We start from the raw sequence: 20749 nt of genomic DNA, 5'->3' as shown, positions 1-20749 counted from the left end.
AAGGGCGCCAAATACTGCGCCGTTTAAAAAGAAACGGTAAATCGAAGAACTACATCAAGCTTGTCCCACGTGAACTGTTTTAGCCAATCACAACGACTGCTTTGTGCCCGCCGTCGAGCATATCAGAGGGGTTTTGCATTAAAAAGCACCTTTTTGAGAAGTCGTACGTGTGATATTTCTCATCGTAAACCCTTAGAAAACGTGTAATATGAAAGTTTATTTGTCCGTGAATTTATATAATTTATGAAACAATTTTTTTTGCCGGCTAATTTGGAGAAAGGGACGTGAAAATGTCCTTTTGAAGTCGCCATTTTGGTTGATTTAAGATTGCAGTGAGTTGTGCGTTCGAACTTTTTTTGGAATTACTTTTTTTCCTGGTTGTTTTTGAACTTATAACAAGTGTTGAATTACTCTCCAATGTCCAATATGACTCAAAATCAGAGTACAACCAATTGGGTGATCCAGGGAGCCAATGGTAAAACATTAATTTACCTATATGCGTGCCGTATTTTCTTAGCCACAAGCTTTGTTAAGTTATCATTTTTCAAGTATATGTTCCATTATAAATTCTGTCTGGCTCAGAAAACCAACATAACCATGACACCGGCATGATATCCAACTCTATGAATTTAATCAAGTTGCTTTTTTTAGAAAACATTCGCTTTATTTTATTTAAGGTTAGATTACTTTAGGCATTAATTTGATTGCTTTTATAATCGACAATAGGTCAACCACAAATGGTCAAGCTAGTTCAATCAACAGGCAAACCTATTAGCGGGATTATGACATCTACAGTAGCAGGAGCTCCCGTTAAAATATATAAATCCTCTGCTGTCGCAGGTGATTCTTCACAGGTAATCACTTTGTGGATACATTTACTTTAGTTGTGATTTATTATTTATAATGGTAGCTTTTTTATAAAACATATAATTTATCTGACATTAAAAGAAAATGGAAATTTGTCATCCTACATATATGCATCAACAGGCAATACAGCTTGATTCATCTAATTTGAAAATGTCAGAAAGTAATTTTTTCAAATAGTTGTATAGTTTCATGGGCTGTGATAATTAGTGTATTAGAAAACACAGCTGGAGTACTCTTAAGTGTTTTCACATTATAACTTATTTTCTTGGTAATGACTGCCAGTGGCAACATGCACATTTTTGAATGTTACAAGTTGTCATTGTAGTTTAGAAATAAATTGCAGTGTAAACTAAGATGAAACTTACAATATAAATGATAGTATCAGTTGTATTAATTTATCCTTATATTTCATTAGAATGAATGTAAATTTGGTTTTTAAACACCATTCCACATTGCACTTCTTAAGTAACCTAATATGAACATAAAAACTCAAAATAGAATATGTAATTTAATTTCATATTAAGATTAAATTAAAAAAAAAAGTATCAATATTTTACTGTTGATACAAAAGAAGTTTATCCTATAATAACTCTTAATGTTCATTAGTGATTGACGTTGTTTTTGATTTAGAATTGATCTTTTATTTTAAATAATACCATGAACATTTTAAATTATTGAAGAATTAATTTTTTTAAATTACCAAGTTCCAAACTTTTTTTTACATAAAAATTCTTTGTCAAGTACTTGGATTTAAAGGTAGTATGATGCAAGGTGCTGCATAGAATGAAACATTCAATTAACAGTTTGTGTAAAAGTTAAATTTAACAATAATTAAATTTGTTTGACGTTTCTTTATTTCTTTTTGATGTTTTACAACTGTTGAAGAGAAAGTTTCAATAAGAAATACAAGCAGTTCCAAGAAATACCAAAAACTAAACCCGGGAATAGGACACTTAAAGAACACTTACACAAAGGACACTTACTGTTAGTGTCGGCAAAAATAATTAGAAATCGACATTTCACCGAATTTCCCCTTCACTATGCGTCTGATAAAAGATTGCACAAAATCAAGTCAGTCTCGAAGTAACTTCAAATAGCCTTGCAATTACGTTAACTGTTTCACGTCATTTGCAGTAAAAGTATAGAGCTTGTCAACTTATCATTCTTTAGTCTATTTCATTATCGAACCATTACAGGATTCACAAAACATTTGCGAGTCCGTGGAACACTAGAGTTGACTGATAATGTTGTGAACAATATTGTCAAGAATTTTTATAGGATAACATAAGGATCACATTTATGTGTTCTTGTTCCATAGAAAATTAAGATAATTTATAAAATGATGCTTGTGTTTTTTAGACCTATACTACTTTAGGACAACCACAACAAATTATTAGGACCTTAACATCGAATCCGAAAATTGTAACGAGTAAGATAATGCAAGTAATATGAAACCAGTATATAAATATATTTTATTTCAGAACAAGTACCCATACATGTCAACACATCGATGGGTACCATCCCTAAAGGTACAAAAACTATTAGGTTAACTCAAGCTCAAATGGTAATTATGCACTAATAAGATGTAATAGGATTTATCTGAGTGCGTCTAAATTCCAGCAAAGTATTAAAATAGTTCCACAGAGTCAAGCACGAGTCATGTCAATTCAACATAGTCCGACATCGCAAGCCATTCCAGTAATTCAGCAAGCCCCAAGTCAACAGTATCACCATCAGACACAAACTGTAAAAAATATATCACCTCCTATACTTTCCAGAAAAAGACCAGAATCCGGCGATCATATAGATTTTGCTCCAGATAAGTAAGTATGAGATTATATATATTTTAAACCCAACCCAGTTTTATATAAGATCTGAAGAGAAAATGTATAAAAGGTTTTTTATCATTAGCCGCTTAAACTTCGCCAAACTATTAATTTTACGCTTAAACTGTTAGTGTAAAGATATCCATCCAAAAATAAAATATTGATAAACATAAACAAATGTACCATGCTTTAAGAGATCAAGCCAAGATACACTTGGGTCTTTAATTATTGTACTAATTGGATTTTATTTATTAGTGATGCAATTTTGTCTGGTGTTTGTATAGTATGTTTTGTAATGATTTAGGTACGTTTAAAGCCTTTGATTGCTTGGATTTTATTCCTATTGTGTCCGTATTTATATACAGTTTTCCTCTTGTCTGTAAGTGTGTACAACTGATTTGACATTTATTATTACATTTTATATTAAATTATTATAGTAAATTTAATTCATACCTCTAGCAAGAGACTTCGAAAGTCAGAGAAGCTCAGTAGAGGATTGAGGCATTTCTCAATGAAAGTGTGTGAAAAAGTGAAAGAGAAAGTGACTACAACGTATAACGAAGTAGCGGACGATTTAGTACGAGAGTTCACAGCACAACAAAGTACAGCGAACAGTCCATTAGCAGACCAATATGATCAAAAAAATATCAGAAGACGAGTGTACGATGCCTTGAATGTATTAATGGCTATGAATATAATATCTAAGGAGAAGAAGGAAATTAGGTGGATTGGGTTACCAACAAATTCGTTACAAGTGAGATTAATACATTTCTATATAATATAAGTTTATTTTATACATATTTTTGACAGGAATGCCAACAATTGGAAAAGGAAGTTCGTAAAAAAATAACGAGTATTAAAGAAAAGCAGAAACAGTTTTATGAGCTGATCATAAGCCAAATAGCTTTCAAAAGCCTGGCCCAAAGAAATAAAGAAACAGAGGAAAAGTTAGGCTCTCCAGGACCTAACTGTTGTATACAGCTTCCATTTATTGTTATCAACACAAATAAAAAGACTGTAATTAATTGTAGCATCTCAAATGACAAGTATGTAATTTTTGGTAAAATGTTATTTTTATTGTTCTTTTAACTTTTTTTTAGATCAGATTATTTACTTGAATTCAGTGATAAATTTGAAATGATTGATGACTTAGAAATATTGAAACAAATTGGAATGTTACATGGTAAGTACTTATATGAGTCATATATGAGATGGAACATTTTTTAAATTTAATTTTTTTTTATTTAATAAAATCAATTTTTTAAATTCATGGTTTTCATACAAAGATGGAGTTTTTTTTCATATCTTCCATTCTACAGAAACTCATTTCTCATTATCAAATTCAAGATAAATAACCTTCTCCAATTAAAAGGAAAATGGCAACAATTATACCTTCGCGGTCTTGTAAATTTATTTGTTTAATCGTTAGCCTCTTTGTTTTATAATATAGCCTGATGAATTTGATCTGTTGCCATGAACATTTTTAGGATTAGACAATGGCAAATGTTCCAAAGAAGATCTAGAGAGGATTAAAACATTAATTCCTGAATCATTGTGGCAATATGTGGAGAGTAAGTGATATATTTCCTTATATTTTACATGATAAACTCTATAATGTTATTTTGTTATTATAGAAATAGCTTCTGGTTCAAAAGATGCAGTGGAGGAACTGTTGGAATCTCCAAACGCCAGTACGTCAGCTATGACTCAAATATCTGATTTTGTTGAAACGACTTTAGATGAAGATAATTCTCGCCCATCAAGTAGTAACGATCCTTTATCCCCTCTGGCTGTTGACTATTCAGAAGATGAAGTGGATTCAGATATGTCTAGTGATGAGTTGAACTAAAATAAATGTGCCAGTGATAGTGAAAAACGTTTATATTGCCATAACTATCGGACATATGTGATAGTAGTGTGCATCTTTTCCAACAAATGCCAATTGATATACAAGAATTAAATAAGAGTTTTAAATCCACACCAATATATTTCTTTCTGATTTGTATTTTTGGGTTTCTGTTAAAAGAGTGTTATTATTTATTACAATGAAACATGCAATGTTTCTAGAAGTTCCAAATTAAATAAGATTTTTTTAAGGCTTTTAGCATGAGTTAAATTTACTGATATTATTTTGTTCGGTTATGTAAACCATGTCTCAATTTATCAGAGAATTTGGGACCAAGGGATCCTTAGGACCACTATCGCGATGTGTGGGTATGTTATAAGAAATTTAGTTTTTTTTTATGTATTTTGATTTTGTTTCCCAGATTGTTTCAGAATATTTTGACTTTAATATATAGGATTTTATCAATATTGATAATATAAACCAAATAGTGCTGAAATAACTATTTATTTGCTGTTACAAAATAACTACTCCTGTTTTCCCAGAGATATCCATAGCTAGTCAAGCACCCAAAGCATGTAGTTTTAATAAAACCATTATAAAATTATTTATATATCCACAAATTCTTTTATCTTTGATTTTAAATATATTATTCAATCAACTGTTAAAACTTCCTTTTAAAATAATTTAATTGAGTGGCCTGATTTGGGTTTTATGTTCCTACATTCATATTAAAATATTAATGAGTATATTAAGTTTCAGGCAGATATAAAAAAATTGTTATATTAACTAGTGTTGTACACAATAAATTTACATGTGAATAATTATTACCCAAGAGGAAATAAAATCAAAATTAGCTCTCATGTTTTTTATATAAAAGGTTCATACAAAAACAATTACCTATCTAATTTGATTAGATTTTTTTATTAAATAGAAACATTACATGTATTTGGTAGTGAAGTAACAGATATTTTCATGACAAAATGTTTTGTTATATATGCGAACTATGTATGTACTTTTTTTAAAATAACATGTACATACACTAAAAATGAAAAATGGTGATACATTCAAAACGCTTATAATGTCGAATTTTTTAAAATTGTAGTGTCGCAGTAGTGGACCAAATTTTCTTAAAATTTTGAAAATTTGTTAATTGTTAGTGGGAGTCTGGTTAAGCTTTATAGTACTGAACTGAAATATGTATTGTAATCATGGTTTATTATGAGTTTTAAGGTGTAAAAATGTAAATATACTGTAGAGCTGGTTAGAACTAACCCATTATTTCAAATTTATTATTTTTGTACATATCAACTTTCATACATACTGTTACACTTTAAATATACTTCAATTCAAAAAGAGAGTGTAAAAGAAATTTATAAAAAATGTATTTAAATTTACACTACAGAACCCTCGGTTAAAATATTACATGTAATAAACATGTTGGTAATTACTTAATAAAACTCAAGATGCCATTTTTAAAATACAGTATTTTTTTCTGTAACACCCTCGATAGAAATAATACATAGAATTGGAGATTTTGTTACTGTTTTTGTAATTAACAAGGAGTGCATACCAACTGCAATATGCAACAAATTAGAATGTGTGTTTTTAAAAATATTATTGGGTATAATTAAATATTAGTTTTTATTGGAGATCATCATCATCATAGAGATCATCGAAATCTAAAAAAAGAGAAATAATTTTTAGGTCTTGTTCAAGAAGTAATTTAGTGAGTAATGAGTATATAAGAACTCACCATTAAAAAAGTCGGCATGGACTACTTTTTCTATTGTAGTTATATCCATTAATAACGCAGCAGATCCACCTGCCTAAAATAAATAAATATATATATATATATTTAAATTGAATTATAAAACAATAAAATGCTTTTTTAAATATAAAATCAACGTCGAACTATAACAATTCAAATGGTGAGGTTTTAATAAGGCACTATTTACCTCATCGAATTCCATATAAGGCCCAGCACCTTCGGGAAACATTTCATCTGCTACAACAGTTGGTTTCATGATTACGATAAAACAGTTATTTAAGTGATATACAGAATTACTAAGGTAGTTTATTTGGTAAAAATATTCTATAGGTTATATTAACAAAGTTCTTCTATACTAAAGTAGACAGATTGCTAATAGTGATGAGAGTCATATATCGAGAGATATTCAGTCGATTTCTAGCGACTTATTTCAATTTGTAAAATATCTATATATGTAATATATATATATATATATATATATATATATATATATATATATATATATATATATATATATATATATATATATATATATATATATATATATATATATATATATATATATATATAATCCATATGTACAACTATTTTCAGTACTATATAATGTTATGTTCTAAAGTCCCAGCATAATATATCTTATACTTCATCTAACGCCCTCAAGTCGAGTTATTTAAAGAATGTTGCGTTACGAATGTATAAATTGATGATTCTTTAAATCCACATATTCATTTTTTAAACATATATCTTCAAGACATTGTATTATTGTAATTTTGTATGCAATGAAACAAAAAAATTATTTCAAGATGTAGTCCTTAAATATTTTTTAATTAATATAATTGTCAAATATTTAATAGTGCCTAATAATTCTAACAATACTTTTATTATTTTGGCCATTACTCAATATACGCTTATTTTGATATAAGTGCAATGCAACAATAGTAATAAATTAAACTGTACATTAAATTGGTACAACTTACTTTCATGCAGAATTGAAAGAATAATGGAAATTTGAATAAACAATCCAAAAATATATTGATCTTGTCTAATTCGAATAATTTTACTCTAAGAATTGATCTGAAGACATGTTCAGTTTTAGCCAATAAAAATAAAACATGGGTAATTGATGTGTCAAGTGTATCAATGGCTTGATTAAATAAGGGCCAGATTTTACAAATTTTGTCTTCAAAGTGTCGGTTAGATTTAAATCCGCGACCATCGCATTGTTCCGGAGGACTGAAAGAATTATTTGATCGTGTTCTATAAAAAGTAGAATTCAGTAATAGATCCAAAAATATTTGTCTTTTTGGGTATATGTAAATATGCGTTATTTCCCCGGTACTAGTGACAATCATCAGAGTTATCACCCTTTATGTTACAATCTAATATTTAATAAAAAGCGGCTTCATTTTGGTTGATCTTGTTTTAATCAAAAACAATTATGAATAATTATACCTAAGAATATATCACAATGTCCTCGTATGTCGAATCACAATCACATTACAGTAAATTAAAAGTAGATATACATTGTTTTCATAACTGTCTAAATGTGTTAAAAATTATAATTATACTTTAGTATAAATTCTTACCATTATACTTAAATGTTTCTTAGAGAACTATGTTAAAAATAAATAAAAGTTTATACTAATTATATACATAATAAATAAGCGTTTATGTCTATTTCAGAGTTAAAACGAAATCTATTAAAGTCTTGAATTAGAAATAACAAAGAATGTTACTTGAAACAGGATAATGTTTTCATAGGTATGTAGTCTCTGTCGTTTCCTTCTTTTGAAAACCTAAAAATGGCAAGATAATTTTTATATAATACCAACTGTAGCGAAATCGAAATTGATGCGGACATGCACTTAACATATAGATGAACAAAATAATATCACAGGAATGTCCAAGGATATTTTTTGTTAAGGAAATGAAAGAAGCTGTTGATTAGGTAAGATACAATACTAATAGGGAGATATCAGGGCATAAATAAAACGGAATAACTCAAAAACATTTATTTCAAAAATTTTCCATTACAGTCAATCCTTTCAATTATTCCTCACAGCCCCCATAATATATTTTTTAACGAAATATATAATTCACAGAAACTATGTCTATTACTTTCTAATTGAATATATTCTAGTAAAAATAATTAAATATGTTGTGCTTTTTTCCGATATCCAGACACATCGTTTATTTTACAAAACATCCATAGAGCAAGTAAGAACATGAACAATATACATTTATATAGATATATATTTACCATACTACATTAATTATTAAGTATATTTGAAAATATATATTAAATTTGGATATATATTTTGATAAAATTAAATATTAGAGCTTTAATTAGCAAATGGAGTATGGCTATAATATACATACTATCTAGAAACATAACGCTAATGTATATGAACATATGCCACATGGTTAAGAATATAATATAAATGACTATCAGATTAGGATTATTTTAAGAGCAAGTACTATATAAAATGTAGCATATAATGAATATGATTGGTGGTAAAACAAGGGCATATGTTTACTCAAACACAAAATAAAAGCTGAAAACTTCAGAACAAAAAGTTTATTTGAAGAAGTTACAGCATATTCAAGTAAAACAGAAGCATGATGGACAGGGCAAACTTAACAGATGCGTAAAATAAGAATAGACCAAATGTAATATAACATTTGATTTAGTAAATCAACAGACTAAGATATAACATAAAGCATTGATAATATTTCTCCCTATCAGCTTTAAGTAATTTTAAACGACTTTAAATTGATCTAGTTCAGAATTACTAGTTATCGAAATTTAAATTCGTTTAAAAGATTTTTAAATGTATGTCTGCTTTTACACTCACATAGATAGATAGCCATGAGCTTGACAACGCCTTCTTCCAAAGAGATATGCCACCAGAATTAAAATAACTAATACCGCTAATATACATCCAACCACAATCGGTACGACATCAGTTGTGTTGGCTGTATTACAATCCCATGCTAAAATAAATTAGTGTTATTCCTATCCAGTATTTACTCACCAGAATCAAGATCCGTTAAGATGCATTCTTACTAAAAAATAGTGTTAATACATTTACCTTTGCTGAAAACTGTTTCATTAGTATTCATAAAAGCCTGATATTGCAGTTGACTAATATAAATGTGAGCCTTTTCGTTATTTTTTTCTTCTGCTTGATTATCCACACTTTTAGTCAATTCAAAATTTTGTACCTTATCACATTTATATGATTCTGATAGACTCACAGGAAATGCTATTTTTTCATATTGATATGTTGCATTTTCTAAAAATGTTACAGTTATTTCACTTTTATCATCCACAAATATAATACGTTGGGAAAAAAGTAATTTCGGTTTTCAACGAAGTCATGAAGCTATATAGCCCACTTGAAAAGTATCAGTCCATGGAACATCCACCATCATTCGATTACTTGTCGGAAAGATGTTACATTTTGAAAAGGAGATTATTTTAATTATATTTTTGAGCTGCACAAACCTGATCTGAATATTTTCATCTTTATTATGACTACCGACGACGATCTTTTATTATTGAGAAGTTTTGATGCATTCACCACATTTTTTGCAGAGTCTCCGTATTACCCGTTTGACAACCCTTTGTTCCGGTCTCTGGAAAAATCTCAATCACGCTGGCTTCACAAGAAATGTGGTTTTACCAAAAAAAAAAAAAAAAAACGGTAAAAGATTATCGATCAAAGTGGCTCATATAACTTTGAGAAGATTTTTTTTTGAAAACTATGTGAATATATTATCTTTGAATGAACATCAAAAACAACAAAATTACTTTTTCTGCATCCCAATATATTCCTTTTAATTTGTCACAATTATTTATATTATAAGCTTCCGATTTGATGAAAATGTCAACGGTCATGATTTGTGCACATGTCTCGGTGGACCTAACAAATCGCCTTTTTTATTCTTGAAAAATTGTTTAATCGTATTATTTCAATATAAATCGGAACAGAATATAAAAGGAAGGAAAGTTAGAAGAAATCATAAAACAATTTATCAAAAATGCGGTGTTAAATAACTAACAATTTCGAAATGTCTACTTCTGGTCATCAAAATCGAACTGCAGGAGCTCAGCTTCTCCATTCGTCGTATTGGTATTCAAGATCATTGAAGTTTTTAATTAAATTTTGACGAACTCTGAACACACTCCTGCCCTAATTTACCGGAAATTGAACTAAAGTTACTCAAAACGCCCCTAGTCGTGAATCATTAAAATTTAAGGGTTTTAAGAATTTGAACAAAAGCTTGCAGTTTAGGGCATACAATTACCAAAGACAGACTTAAATAGCTCAGTTGTTCAGCAATGAAGTATTGGAATTTGGGGATACTAAAGCTTAGATAACCACTTCATTGGCTGAATATGATAAACATTTGGGCAAAGACGTTGCAGTTTAGAAGATCATCAATGGGGAAGTAGTGGTTGAATGTACTAACAATAGCTGCAAATAATTGTCTAACAATTATAACAAATTAGGGAACATCGTCTAAATCTGTACTAAACAACATACTAACAGAATCGCAAGTCAACAGACATACCCAAAGTTTATTAATTTGGAAAAGGTATTTTACAGAGAAAGAAGAGAGGCACTATGGGTTATATTAGAGCAAAGAGTTGTGAAATATGTTGGATAAACACGCAATTCCATTTAGAATATTAATGGATAAAACAGTAATTAAGAAAAAATAAAAGATATTGCAGAAAAGCTGAAGTAAGAAAACCAAGCAGGGACAAAATAAATGGGCTGCATTTGTACCCGGAGTAAGAGAAAACAGACATTAAACATAACCCACCTACGCCACTTAATGGTACATAAGGTATCAAGACTGCCCAAAGAGAGCTCCCACCATAGACATATGCTGGTGCTAATGTCGAGATAGAGCAATATTGTCTCAGCAAATCGAACAATCACCACTTCATATAAATGAAACAAAATTATTCAAGTAAAAGTGTGTCTTCATCCCTACACAAATCAAATCATAAATATAAAATATAAAATAAACATAAAATAGCAATAGTACTGCTGTTATACTTACTGAAAGATAATGTTATGGATGACATTTCATATTTCCCATCAGTTTTGTCGAAATTAAAGGTTATATAGTTATTTTGCCAATATATTTTCAACGATGATACATTTTTGTTACAATAGCCAAAAACACTGAAACTAGCAGGGACAACTTCCTACAAATTTATAAATAAAAATTAAATGTTATATCTTGAAATTGAATTAGTGTTCTATTAATAGCTATCCTAGATAATAATTCAGTGTTATGCATAAAAATGACATACAATGCAATCTTACCGTTGCATTAGCGACTTCTATTTCAATAGACACATTCATAATTAAACAATAATATGTCTGATTCATTACTGTATACAAATTTCTTGGCGGACGTGTAGGGGCAGGTGTAATGGGAGTGGGAGTAGTAGTAGTAGTAGAGTTTGTCGTCAGAGGTTTGGTAGTAGTAGTAAATTTTGTTGTCGTGGGTTTGGGAGTAGTAGTAGGAGAATTTGTCGTCAGGGGTTTGGGAGTAGTAGTAGTAGAGTTTGTCGTCAGGGGTTTGGGAGTAGTAGTAGTAGAGATTGTCGTCAGGGGTGTGGAAGTAGTATTTGCTGGTAGAATTGTAGATGCAGGGGGTGGGATATTAACTTCGCTACCATAACCTAAAAAAATAGTAATAGTATTTTATTGCTTTGTTAATTAAATATATATATATATATATATATATATATATATATATATATATATATATATATATATATATATATATATATATATATATATATATATATATATATATATATATATTAATCAAAAGTTCACTAAGTACTTAGCTTATCAACAAAAATGATTTAGTTATTAATTATAAATATTTTACTGAGAGAGGATATCAGTTCAAATTAGATAATAGTAGTCATTTTTATTGTAGATATGGGAAGTACCAGTGTTAGATGTTAATTTAGTTTTTAGTAAATTTTCGTTTACTTATTAGTTTACATGTAAAAATGTAATAATCATTCCCTATTCCAGTTCAAGGTTAAAGATTCATTCTTTAATAAAACAATGAAATTCTAGAGTCCGAACAGAAATAATATAAATTAATATAAATATTAATCAAAAGTTCACTAAGTACTTAGCTTATCAACAAAAATGATTTAGTTATTACTTATAAATATTTTACTGAGAGAGGATATCAGTTCAAATTAGATAATAGTAGTCATTTTTATTGTAAATATGGGAAGTACCAATAAATGTTTGTAAAAATGTAATAATCATTCCCTATTCCAGTTCAAGGTTAAAGATTCATTCTTTAATAAAACAATGAAATTCTAGAGTCCGAACAGAAATGATTAAAAAACGCCTCCTATTATTTTTTAAGTTACTAGTACAATAACTACAAGCGCTTTTAAGATACGTTACCTCCATTTAGGGTTAGAGCACAAGATATTATGAAAATAAACGATATTGTATGCATTTTAACGATTTGTTTTTTGTGAATCTCCGATACACCACCAACAACACTAACTAAATGAACGGAAAATGGTTAGTAATACAATGTCAAACTATACAGACATTCAATTGAGTTTGCGCAATGTGGTTATAGTGAATTTTGGGTTGCATAAACCATATCCTTTTTTAGAATTTTATATCATATTTTATTAAACACTTTTGTTCAGATTTTTATTTATACATAACATGCTCCATATAATGGGTTTATAAAAATAGTTTCAGTTTTTTAGAGCGAAATTATATCATTTTATAATCAATATTGATCTTTAATTAGAATTAGTGATTGATTTAAACAGAATTATACATTAACAGTTTCTGATTTAGTTCTAATATTTCTTTGTAACAATATTAGAACAGTCAGGAAACAAATTTTTTTCGTAAATTTGAACGTAACATACTAAATTCTAGACTTAAACGTGGTGGATTTAATGTAAGACAATTTCGTCTTACAATTATTATTAAATGATCTCGTTTTATGTGTTGTTGTATTTTATTTATTACTTCTGTATGAAAATAATTTAATATGCCTAATAAAAATGAAGCCAACAATTTAATAAAACAATTTGTTAGTAAATTGTTGAAAGTTATTTCTTATTAAATTCCAAGAAAACAATGTTAGTTTCATACTTTTACACTACTTTATACTTTATCAGCTACTTAGCTACATTAAAAAAAGTAGAAATTGTTTAAAATACACTATCTTATATCAAAGTGATTTAAAATCAATTTTGTTTGCTTGAAATAAAAAATATTCATCATTCTTTTTTTAATTAATTTCGTCTTACATTAGATGTGCTTAATACAATTTTAATTTGTATATCTATTTGATTTCGAGGGCATCGTGCAGCTTCTCATTGGTTACATAACGATAAACCTTGATTAATAGAAGAACTTTGTTTTGGTTGTTGAGAGTACTTTCCGACTAACCAGTATAGTTGCGTGGCTTTGAGCCTAATCTGCTCTGCTTTCTGTTTTTCCGAGGTATTAAACCGATTCCACTTGAGGATTCGGGCATTTGTTATGTGATATAATTATGTTTTTGTCATTTCGTAGCAGAGCAAAATTAACGTGGACAAATTTGGAGCTATTAAGCTATATTTTCGAGTCTCTAGTCCATTTGTAGATCTTGTTAACTGCTACTTGTTCTTTTTCTACAGTCTTAGGCACCGATATATCTTTTGCCATGATAACTGTGTCGTCAGCAAATGTTCGAAGTATTGTTTCTTTTGTTGTTGGGATATTAGAAGTATAGAGCAGATTTAGAAGTGGTTTCAAGACACTACGCTGTGGAACTCTAGTAGAAATAGGTTTAAGTGTTGATAATGCCCCTTCATGTCAAGCTCTGAATTTGCTTTCGAAAAGATATAATTGCAGCAATCGACAATAATTTCGCGGTAGTAATTTGCTCATTTTGTCGATTAATTCCAAATACTATACCCAGTCTGAAGTTTGTAAAATGTCCAGGAACATTGCAGGGAAGTATCTCTTTTTTTTGAATGCCTTTTCAACAACCGCTGTTGCACTTGATCGATTGTCGAGTGGTGATTTCGAAATCCAAACTGGAAATCTGGTATTTCTACAAATTGTTTAATACGTTTTAACATCAGTTTTTCAAATAATTTTAATATCGAATGTACCAGCAAATAGGTCTGTACGATCAAACCTTTTCTGCAGGTTGTCAGGTTTAATTATATACTTAAGCATAATTATTCGGGCAAACTTAAGACATTCCGGAATATGGTTCAGTCTCAAACAGGCATTGAGTATATATGTCAACACGATTATTGCTTTTCATGGCAGCTCTTTTAATAACCCAGGCGAAATATCACCAACTCCAGGAACCTTTTTAGGATTGAGATTGTTCTCAATTTCTGCAGCCAGTTCTAATGGAGAAATCAGATTTACGGCTACATTGGGCTGATAAACAGGATTAATAATTATTATAGATTCTATATCATTCGGTTGGAATACGTTAGCTAAATGTTCTGCGATTAATTCGGTTTTTTCATCGTTGCGTCGAACCCATTAATTTTGATCATTTTTAATAGACGGTACTCTAATAATTGGTCTTATAAATCTCTAAGTTGCATTCTGTAGCAAGTAATTTTTGTCGGCTTTCGGGCTTAATTCGTGTACGAAGCAGCTCTGTTGATATTCTTTAATCTGTTGTCTAGTCTGATTACTAATTCTTTTAAATATTGTTTTATCTACATCATTTCTCGTGCTGTGTCATAATGTTCTAGCTTTTCGTCTCTCTTTTAACAATTCCCTAATTTCAAGGGGAGAATTGACTGCATCATAAGCTTCTTTTGCAACAAACCGAATTTGTTCAATTATATTTCGGCTTTGCAGTTTTAGATCGTCTATTCGTTTGAGTCTTACGTTTAAACTGATTTGTTTTTGTTTTATAAGTGTAAACGAGCACTAGTTAATAAATTTGTTTGTAAGATTAGTCTTCTATGTTATTTCAGAATTGTCGCGCCTAATGTTAACAATATTGATGTGTTTTTTTGTTAATCTCCTAGAACGTCAACAATCTGCCCGTGGGCAATAAGTATTATTATATGATTTCAGTTAAATAATAACTATCCTGACATGTAATATATCTAAATCTTATTTTAGATACTATTCTAACTTATTTTAAAGTTTACCCTAACTTATTCTACAAACTATTCTAGCTTATTTTAGAGATTATTAAATCTTACTCTATGTGTATATTAATCAGTTCATATGGCAGTTTGCGTTTGAGCCTACGCACTTCAGCCATCGCGCACATTTAACTGTTTGGCAAGTGCATTCGGATGCACCAATAGTCTTTCAGAGTACTTCGCACTAACACTCCGAATTACAACTCGTTATGGGTTCTATGGGGATATCGCGCTGAATCAGTTTGTTCGACACGTAATATGGGGCATAGACGATGACTCGCAACACTTTATTCTGGAACTTCTGGAGGATATCTATGTTACATTTGCTAATATTATCCCACAGTTCAATACCATAGGTCCAAATGGGTCTAAATATTGACTTATACAGCAAAACATTGTTATCTAATGATAATTTAGATTTACGCCCTATCAGCCGGTATATTTGGCTTAGTTTAAGTCCAAGCTGTTTGCATTTTGGAACTATATGTTTTTACCATGTCAAACGTCGATCGAAATGCATTCCCAGATATTTAGCATTGTCTGCTTTCGGAAGTTCACGATTATTCAATTTTACTGAGGAACATGTTCTTCTACAAAAGGTGAATGTCACATGGGTAGATTTTGTCTCATTTGGTTTGATATGCCACGTTTTCAACCACAATTCGACTTTGTTAAGATGAAGTTGGAGGTTTTTGTGGCTGATATTTTGCATATGTTGCAATAGTAGTGTTTTGAGGTCGATAGGTCAGCTGTATACAATAGATATAACAATGGACCAAGAACACTGCCCTGTATGTACACAATGTATTCGTCACCTTGTTTGACAATACAATGTGTGTCTGTGAGGTAGTACTTCAGCAGTTGAAAGTACGTATGGGGCAATACTGAAATATGATCAGATGATAATTTGCACAAGCTTTTTATTTGTATTTGATTTGATGAGATGTTTTTCGAAATGTAAAAGTCTAGTAGGCCTGGAACTTTATTACTGTCGGTATATCAGTAAGTGGGTACAGGCCTGAATGATAGTTACAATCAATAATATTTATTACTGCTTGCAGGCTGTGCATTTAACATTAAAATCCTATTCAATAATAAAACCTTGGGCCTAATTTAAAACATAAATCTCTCTCTCTCTCTCTCCCAATTTATTGTTGTGTTATATTTTTGAAAATAGATTTTAAAGTCTCCTATTACCAACTAGGGATTTATCTTTATTGGACTTACAGTTTAACGTGGGCTCTGAACCACGGCCCTCGGCATTAAGCCTACCGACTGGCCAATTTTGAAATCATCCCAGAAGACATCCGGTCTTACCCAGCCTGGTTACTGGCGTGACTGGGATCATTTTTCTTGTCGGATTTTGCACTCTTGCCTAGGACAATCACAAATATTAAACAACCACAAACATCAATTCAAAACCATGTCCTAGCGGGATTAGAACCCGCGACTATTGCAACAGTAGCTGACCATCCTGTCGCCTTTACCACTGCACCAACCAAGCCGGCGTTGTGTTTTATAGCTTTTATGTGTGAGTCTTGGATATGAGAGCTATATTTATGTTATTTGTTCTCAGAAATCATTCTAGTTCCCGGACTCGTTGATTTAGCCCATTTCCGTTCCGTGTTATTATTATTCTTAAGAAAGAATTACTCGTTTTTGTTTTTATTTGACTTGTTTTGGGGTTTTTCCAATTTTTTTACCCAGTCTGTTAACTGACTGAAATTCTGACGCATTCGGTTACAGTTTCTTGATTTTTTTATATTAATTTGTTTATCAATACATGTCATAAATAACGTAGAATGCAGTTAGTAAAAATGGAAAATCTGTTTTGAACTCGGATTTTTCCTTCTCATTTTATTTCAGGATTACAAAAGAAATAGAATGCTGTCTGATGCGTCGGAACATGTAACCGAATAAAGTCAATAAAATTCGATTTGTGTTGGTACTGTCCACACTGTTGTCAAGTATCTACAAAAATCTTCAAAGCGTTAGCGGTAATAATTGGAATTTATAAACCGGCCAACGTTGTAAACCAAAAGTCAATGTTTATTAGACAACATTGTGACCTACTGACTATTTTGACGACGTGCATTGTCTATTTTATAACAGTACAAAATGGCATCCGAAGCAAGGCAGAGCTGGTTATGAGACATATACTTTAGAAGCTCAAAGGTTACTAATCCCTTTATATTTGAAGTAGAAGAGTCCCAAATGATGAGCACCCTAATATGAGGGGGAAAGATAGTTGGGTGGTTGGGATATATATGCTACAGATAATGATAGGGTAGTGGTATATAGAAACAACCTCAAACATGGACCATAATAGTTACACCACTGGAGGTGCGAGTTTTTTTTGTCATTTCGTATGATATGAGAATATCTTTTGGTTTTTTTTATTTTTAGTTTTTAGAGGAAAAGTTTGTCCCATTAAGCAAAACATGGGAGAGTTTGTGGCTATGGCATAACATTTTCAGCTGGGCAAATTTTTTATGGAAAACTTGTTCATGTGGCTAGGGGTCCGATCTGGTAAGATGTGAGAGAGAGTAGGGACGATGTTTCGATACTGATATTGGGTATAATTTGCCGGGCATAGAATGTGAAAATTTGACTATTCAATCGGTCACATCTGAAGAAGTAACCAAAGTTATTAAGGTTGATGTTAATACAAATAAATAAAACTATCCATAAATATAATAAAACTAACTGGACCCAGACTTGGAAAATAAAAATTAACGAAAATAATCAGAGCTTACGAGCACCAATAACAATAAATATATAATATATAATTCCATATAGCAACAACGCTAAGTATCTCGGAAGGAAACTTGATACAAAAATACGCTGGCAAGAATATGTAAAATAAAAAAGGAAAGAACTAGAGTTAAAATACAGGAAAATGTATTGGTAATTGGATGAAAATCGCAATTATCAGTACATAATAAATTGCTATTATAGTTATAAGCAAGTATTGAAACCTATATGGACATACGGAATGCAATTACGAAGATTTCCGTGGAAACTAATATTAATGTAATACAAGTGTTCCAGTACAACGTCTTGAGAAGTATCGTAGGTGGATCCAGATACTACAGGACTGATTACTTAATTGGGACCTTCAGATATCGACTGTCATGCAAGAATTTAAGAAATTTGCAGGAAGATATGAAGACAGACTCCATTCTCATGTCGATCTGAGTATCATAATGACACAACTCTTGGTTAATACCAAAACAGAACACATACTCAAAAGTATTAAATCATTTGATCTTGTGTAGTGTAATGAGGTTCACTTAACAGAAAAAAGCAGTGTTAATACATAAACATTATTATACCAGAGACTAAGCTAGGGCCTCCTAGATATATATGCCTGGAATGAAGTTAATGTAAAGATAAATTGTACGTTAGTCGGCAACAACTAGTACAATCTCTCTAGAGCAAAGTGTCTCTTTAATAAAAATAAGAATTTTTTGTGTATTTTCTTTTCAGACAGGTAAGTGCAAGCTGTTGTATCATGTTGTAACATTTTGTATCATGTTATCCTCAATACGTCTTTACCTTAAAAGTGACCCAAAATAATGAATGTATGGCCATGCTTGGGAAATGTTGGAAGCAGCGTCAATGGGATAAAGAAAACAAGTATTTAGAACCACTATTTTAATTGTTTTATTTAAGGTACTTAATTATTTAATAAAAAATTACACATTAAGCGCGAAATAAATTTTATTTTATAGATGCACTGTTCAGCATATCATGTTTTTAATAATGAGATAAAAATTTCCGTTAGGTCATACTTAATGTTTCCTTCTTATATTAAAAAAGTACGTCCTAATTGTTTTTTTTACAGTTATACTTTTACTACTCAAATAATGATAAACAAGCGAATTGGTTTAAACGGAATTACGCACTAAAAGATCCTACATTAGTTCTAATGCCCCCTTTATATTGTAACAGTCAGAAAACAATTTTTCGTAAATTTTAACGTTCTAAAGTCTATGCTTGAAAGTGGTAGAGTTAACGTAAGAACATCTTGTTTTTAGAATTGTTATTCATCGTTCTCGTTTTATGTGTTGGTGCATTTTACCATTGTACCCGGAAATAACTTAATATGCGTCATAAAAATATTTTTTAATAATGAAGTCAACACTAACCAAATCTAGTAGCTAAATAAAACACCCTGTATTTATATCCAAATGCGATATTTTATTATTGTCCCCTTGGATGGAGCTTTTAAATAAACAACTGATTATCTGCTGGTGTTCGTAGACAGACACATTAGTAAAATGCTTAAAGTTAATTCTAAGTAAACTCAGATTACCATGTTGGTTTTATGCATTTACACTAGCAGATACTTAGCTTCATATCAAAATAAGCGGGAATGGTTTAAAATGCACCATCTTATAACAAGGTGATTTAAAATCAATTTTGTTCTCTGAAATGAAAAATTAATCTGAAAATATCATATCTTCTGTTGGTTCAGATTTTTATGTTTCTATTTATGCATGATGCTCCATATACTGGGCCTATAAAAAATCATTTCGGTTTCATAGTGCGAAATTATATTCTTCTTTAATGAAAGTTGATTTTAAATTAGCAGTCGCAAACTAATTACGCACAATAATCCCGAATTGTGTTTCTTGTCCACACAATATATACAGCCCGAGATGTTTTGAGTTGATGTAATGTGTGTTTTTTTTTAGAATAATCAACAATTTACACGTAAAGCATGAGAAGAAAAAATGCTAATAAAAAAGAAACAACATGGGGTTTTTGCTTCAATTTAGGCTTTTTTAGACTCTAAAATTTGAAGGTATGTAGAAACAATCGTAACTAAGGGAGTATTGAAATGTTACTTTAGTATAATATGAGTAACTTATGTGTAAACACCCCGTATATGGTCTAATATTGTCACAATATCAGAGTGTTATATACACGATGATCCCTCAAGGATCAGAACGAAAACATTGCCGCTTGTATGAACAGAGATTTTGTGCGTTGAACATATATAAAATTCCGATATTTGAACTGTTATCGTCCCATCTATTGATATGCAAAAAGTACCCCAGAAAGAAATCATACCTAAATAGCCTTTTTGTTAGTCATTTTAATCATCTATAATATTTCTATAATCTATAAATTACTATTAACACTTATATCTATCAATAACAATAATTTTTATTTTTTTTCATCTTCTATTATGCTTAGTTCTTCACAAAAGAACGATAAGTACGATTTATTTA

General features: G+C 30.2%; 3 protein-coding genes across 3 annotated transcripts; 1 reads left to right on the top strand and 2 right to left on the bottom strand.

Annotated features, from left to right (window-relative positions):
• The first annotated feature begins 31 nt into the window (after positions 1–31).
• Dp (transcription factor Dp) lies at positions 32–6021 on the top strand. Its single transcript, XM_076398947.1, has 10 exons — positions 32–475; positions 727–854; positions 2227–2296; positions 2349–2431; positions 2488–2690; positions 3153–3447; positions 3504–3739; positions 3794–3876; positions 4181–4264; positions 4328–6021. Exons 1-10 carry the CDS (start codon positions 418–420, stop codon positions 4540–4542), a joined length of 1455 nt encoding a protein of 484 aa, XP_076255062.1. The 5' UTR covers positions 32–417; the 3' UTR covers positions 4543–6021.
• Positions 5442–6659, bottom strand: LOC143193034 (COP9 signalosome complex subunit 9). The gene is made up of 3 exons (XM_076398955.1): positions 6495–6659; positions 6293–6365; positions 5442–6218 (listed from the first exon to the last, which is right to left on the bottom strand). The coding sequence occupies exons 1-3, from the start codon at positions 6561–6563 to the stop codon at positions 6181–6183; spliced, it is 180 nt and encodes a 59-aa protein (XP_076255070.1). The 5' UTR covers positions 6564–6659; the 3' UTR covers positions 5442–6180.
• A 1290-nt stretch (positions 6660–7949) lies between these two features.
• Positions 7950–12916, bottom strand: LOC143193030 (uncharacterized). The gene is made up of 6 exons (XM_076398951.1): positions 12772–12916; positions 11653–12014; positions 11384–11531; positions 9400–9603; positions 9163–9301; positions 7950–8103 (listed from the first exon to the last, which is right to left on the bottom strand). The coding sequence occupies exons 1-6, from the start codon at positions 12824–12826 to the stop codon at positions 8040–8042; spliced, it is 972 nt and encodes a 323-aa protein (XP_076255066.1). The 5' UTR covers positions 12827–12916; the 3' UTR covers positions 7950–8039.
• Positions 12917–20749: the final 7833 nt, after the last annotated feature.

This window comes from Rhynchophorus ferrugineus, unplaced genomic scaffold (assembly GCF_030347505.1).
Source record: "Rhynchophorus ferrugineus isolate W39M unplaced genomic scaffold, kcgeb_rfMv2 rfM3, whole genome shotgun sequence".
NCBI lineage: Eukaryota > Metazoa > Arthropoda > Insecta > Coleoptera > Curculionidae > Rhynchophorus > Rhynchophorus ferrugineus.
The sequence above is the reverse complement of the archived record's forward strand: the minus strand, read 5'-3'. Positions and strand labels throughout refer to the sequence as shown.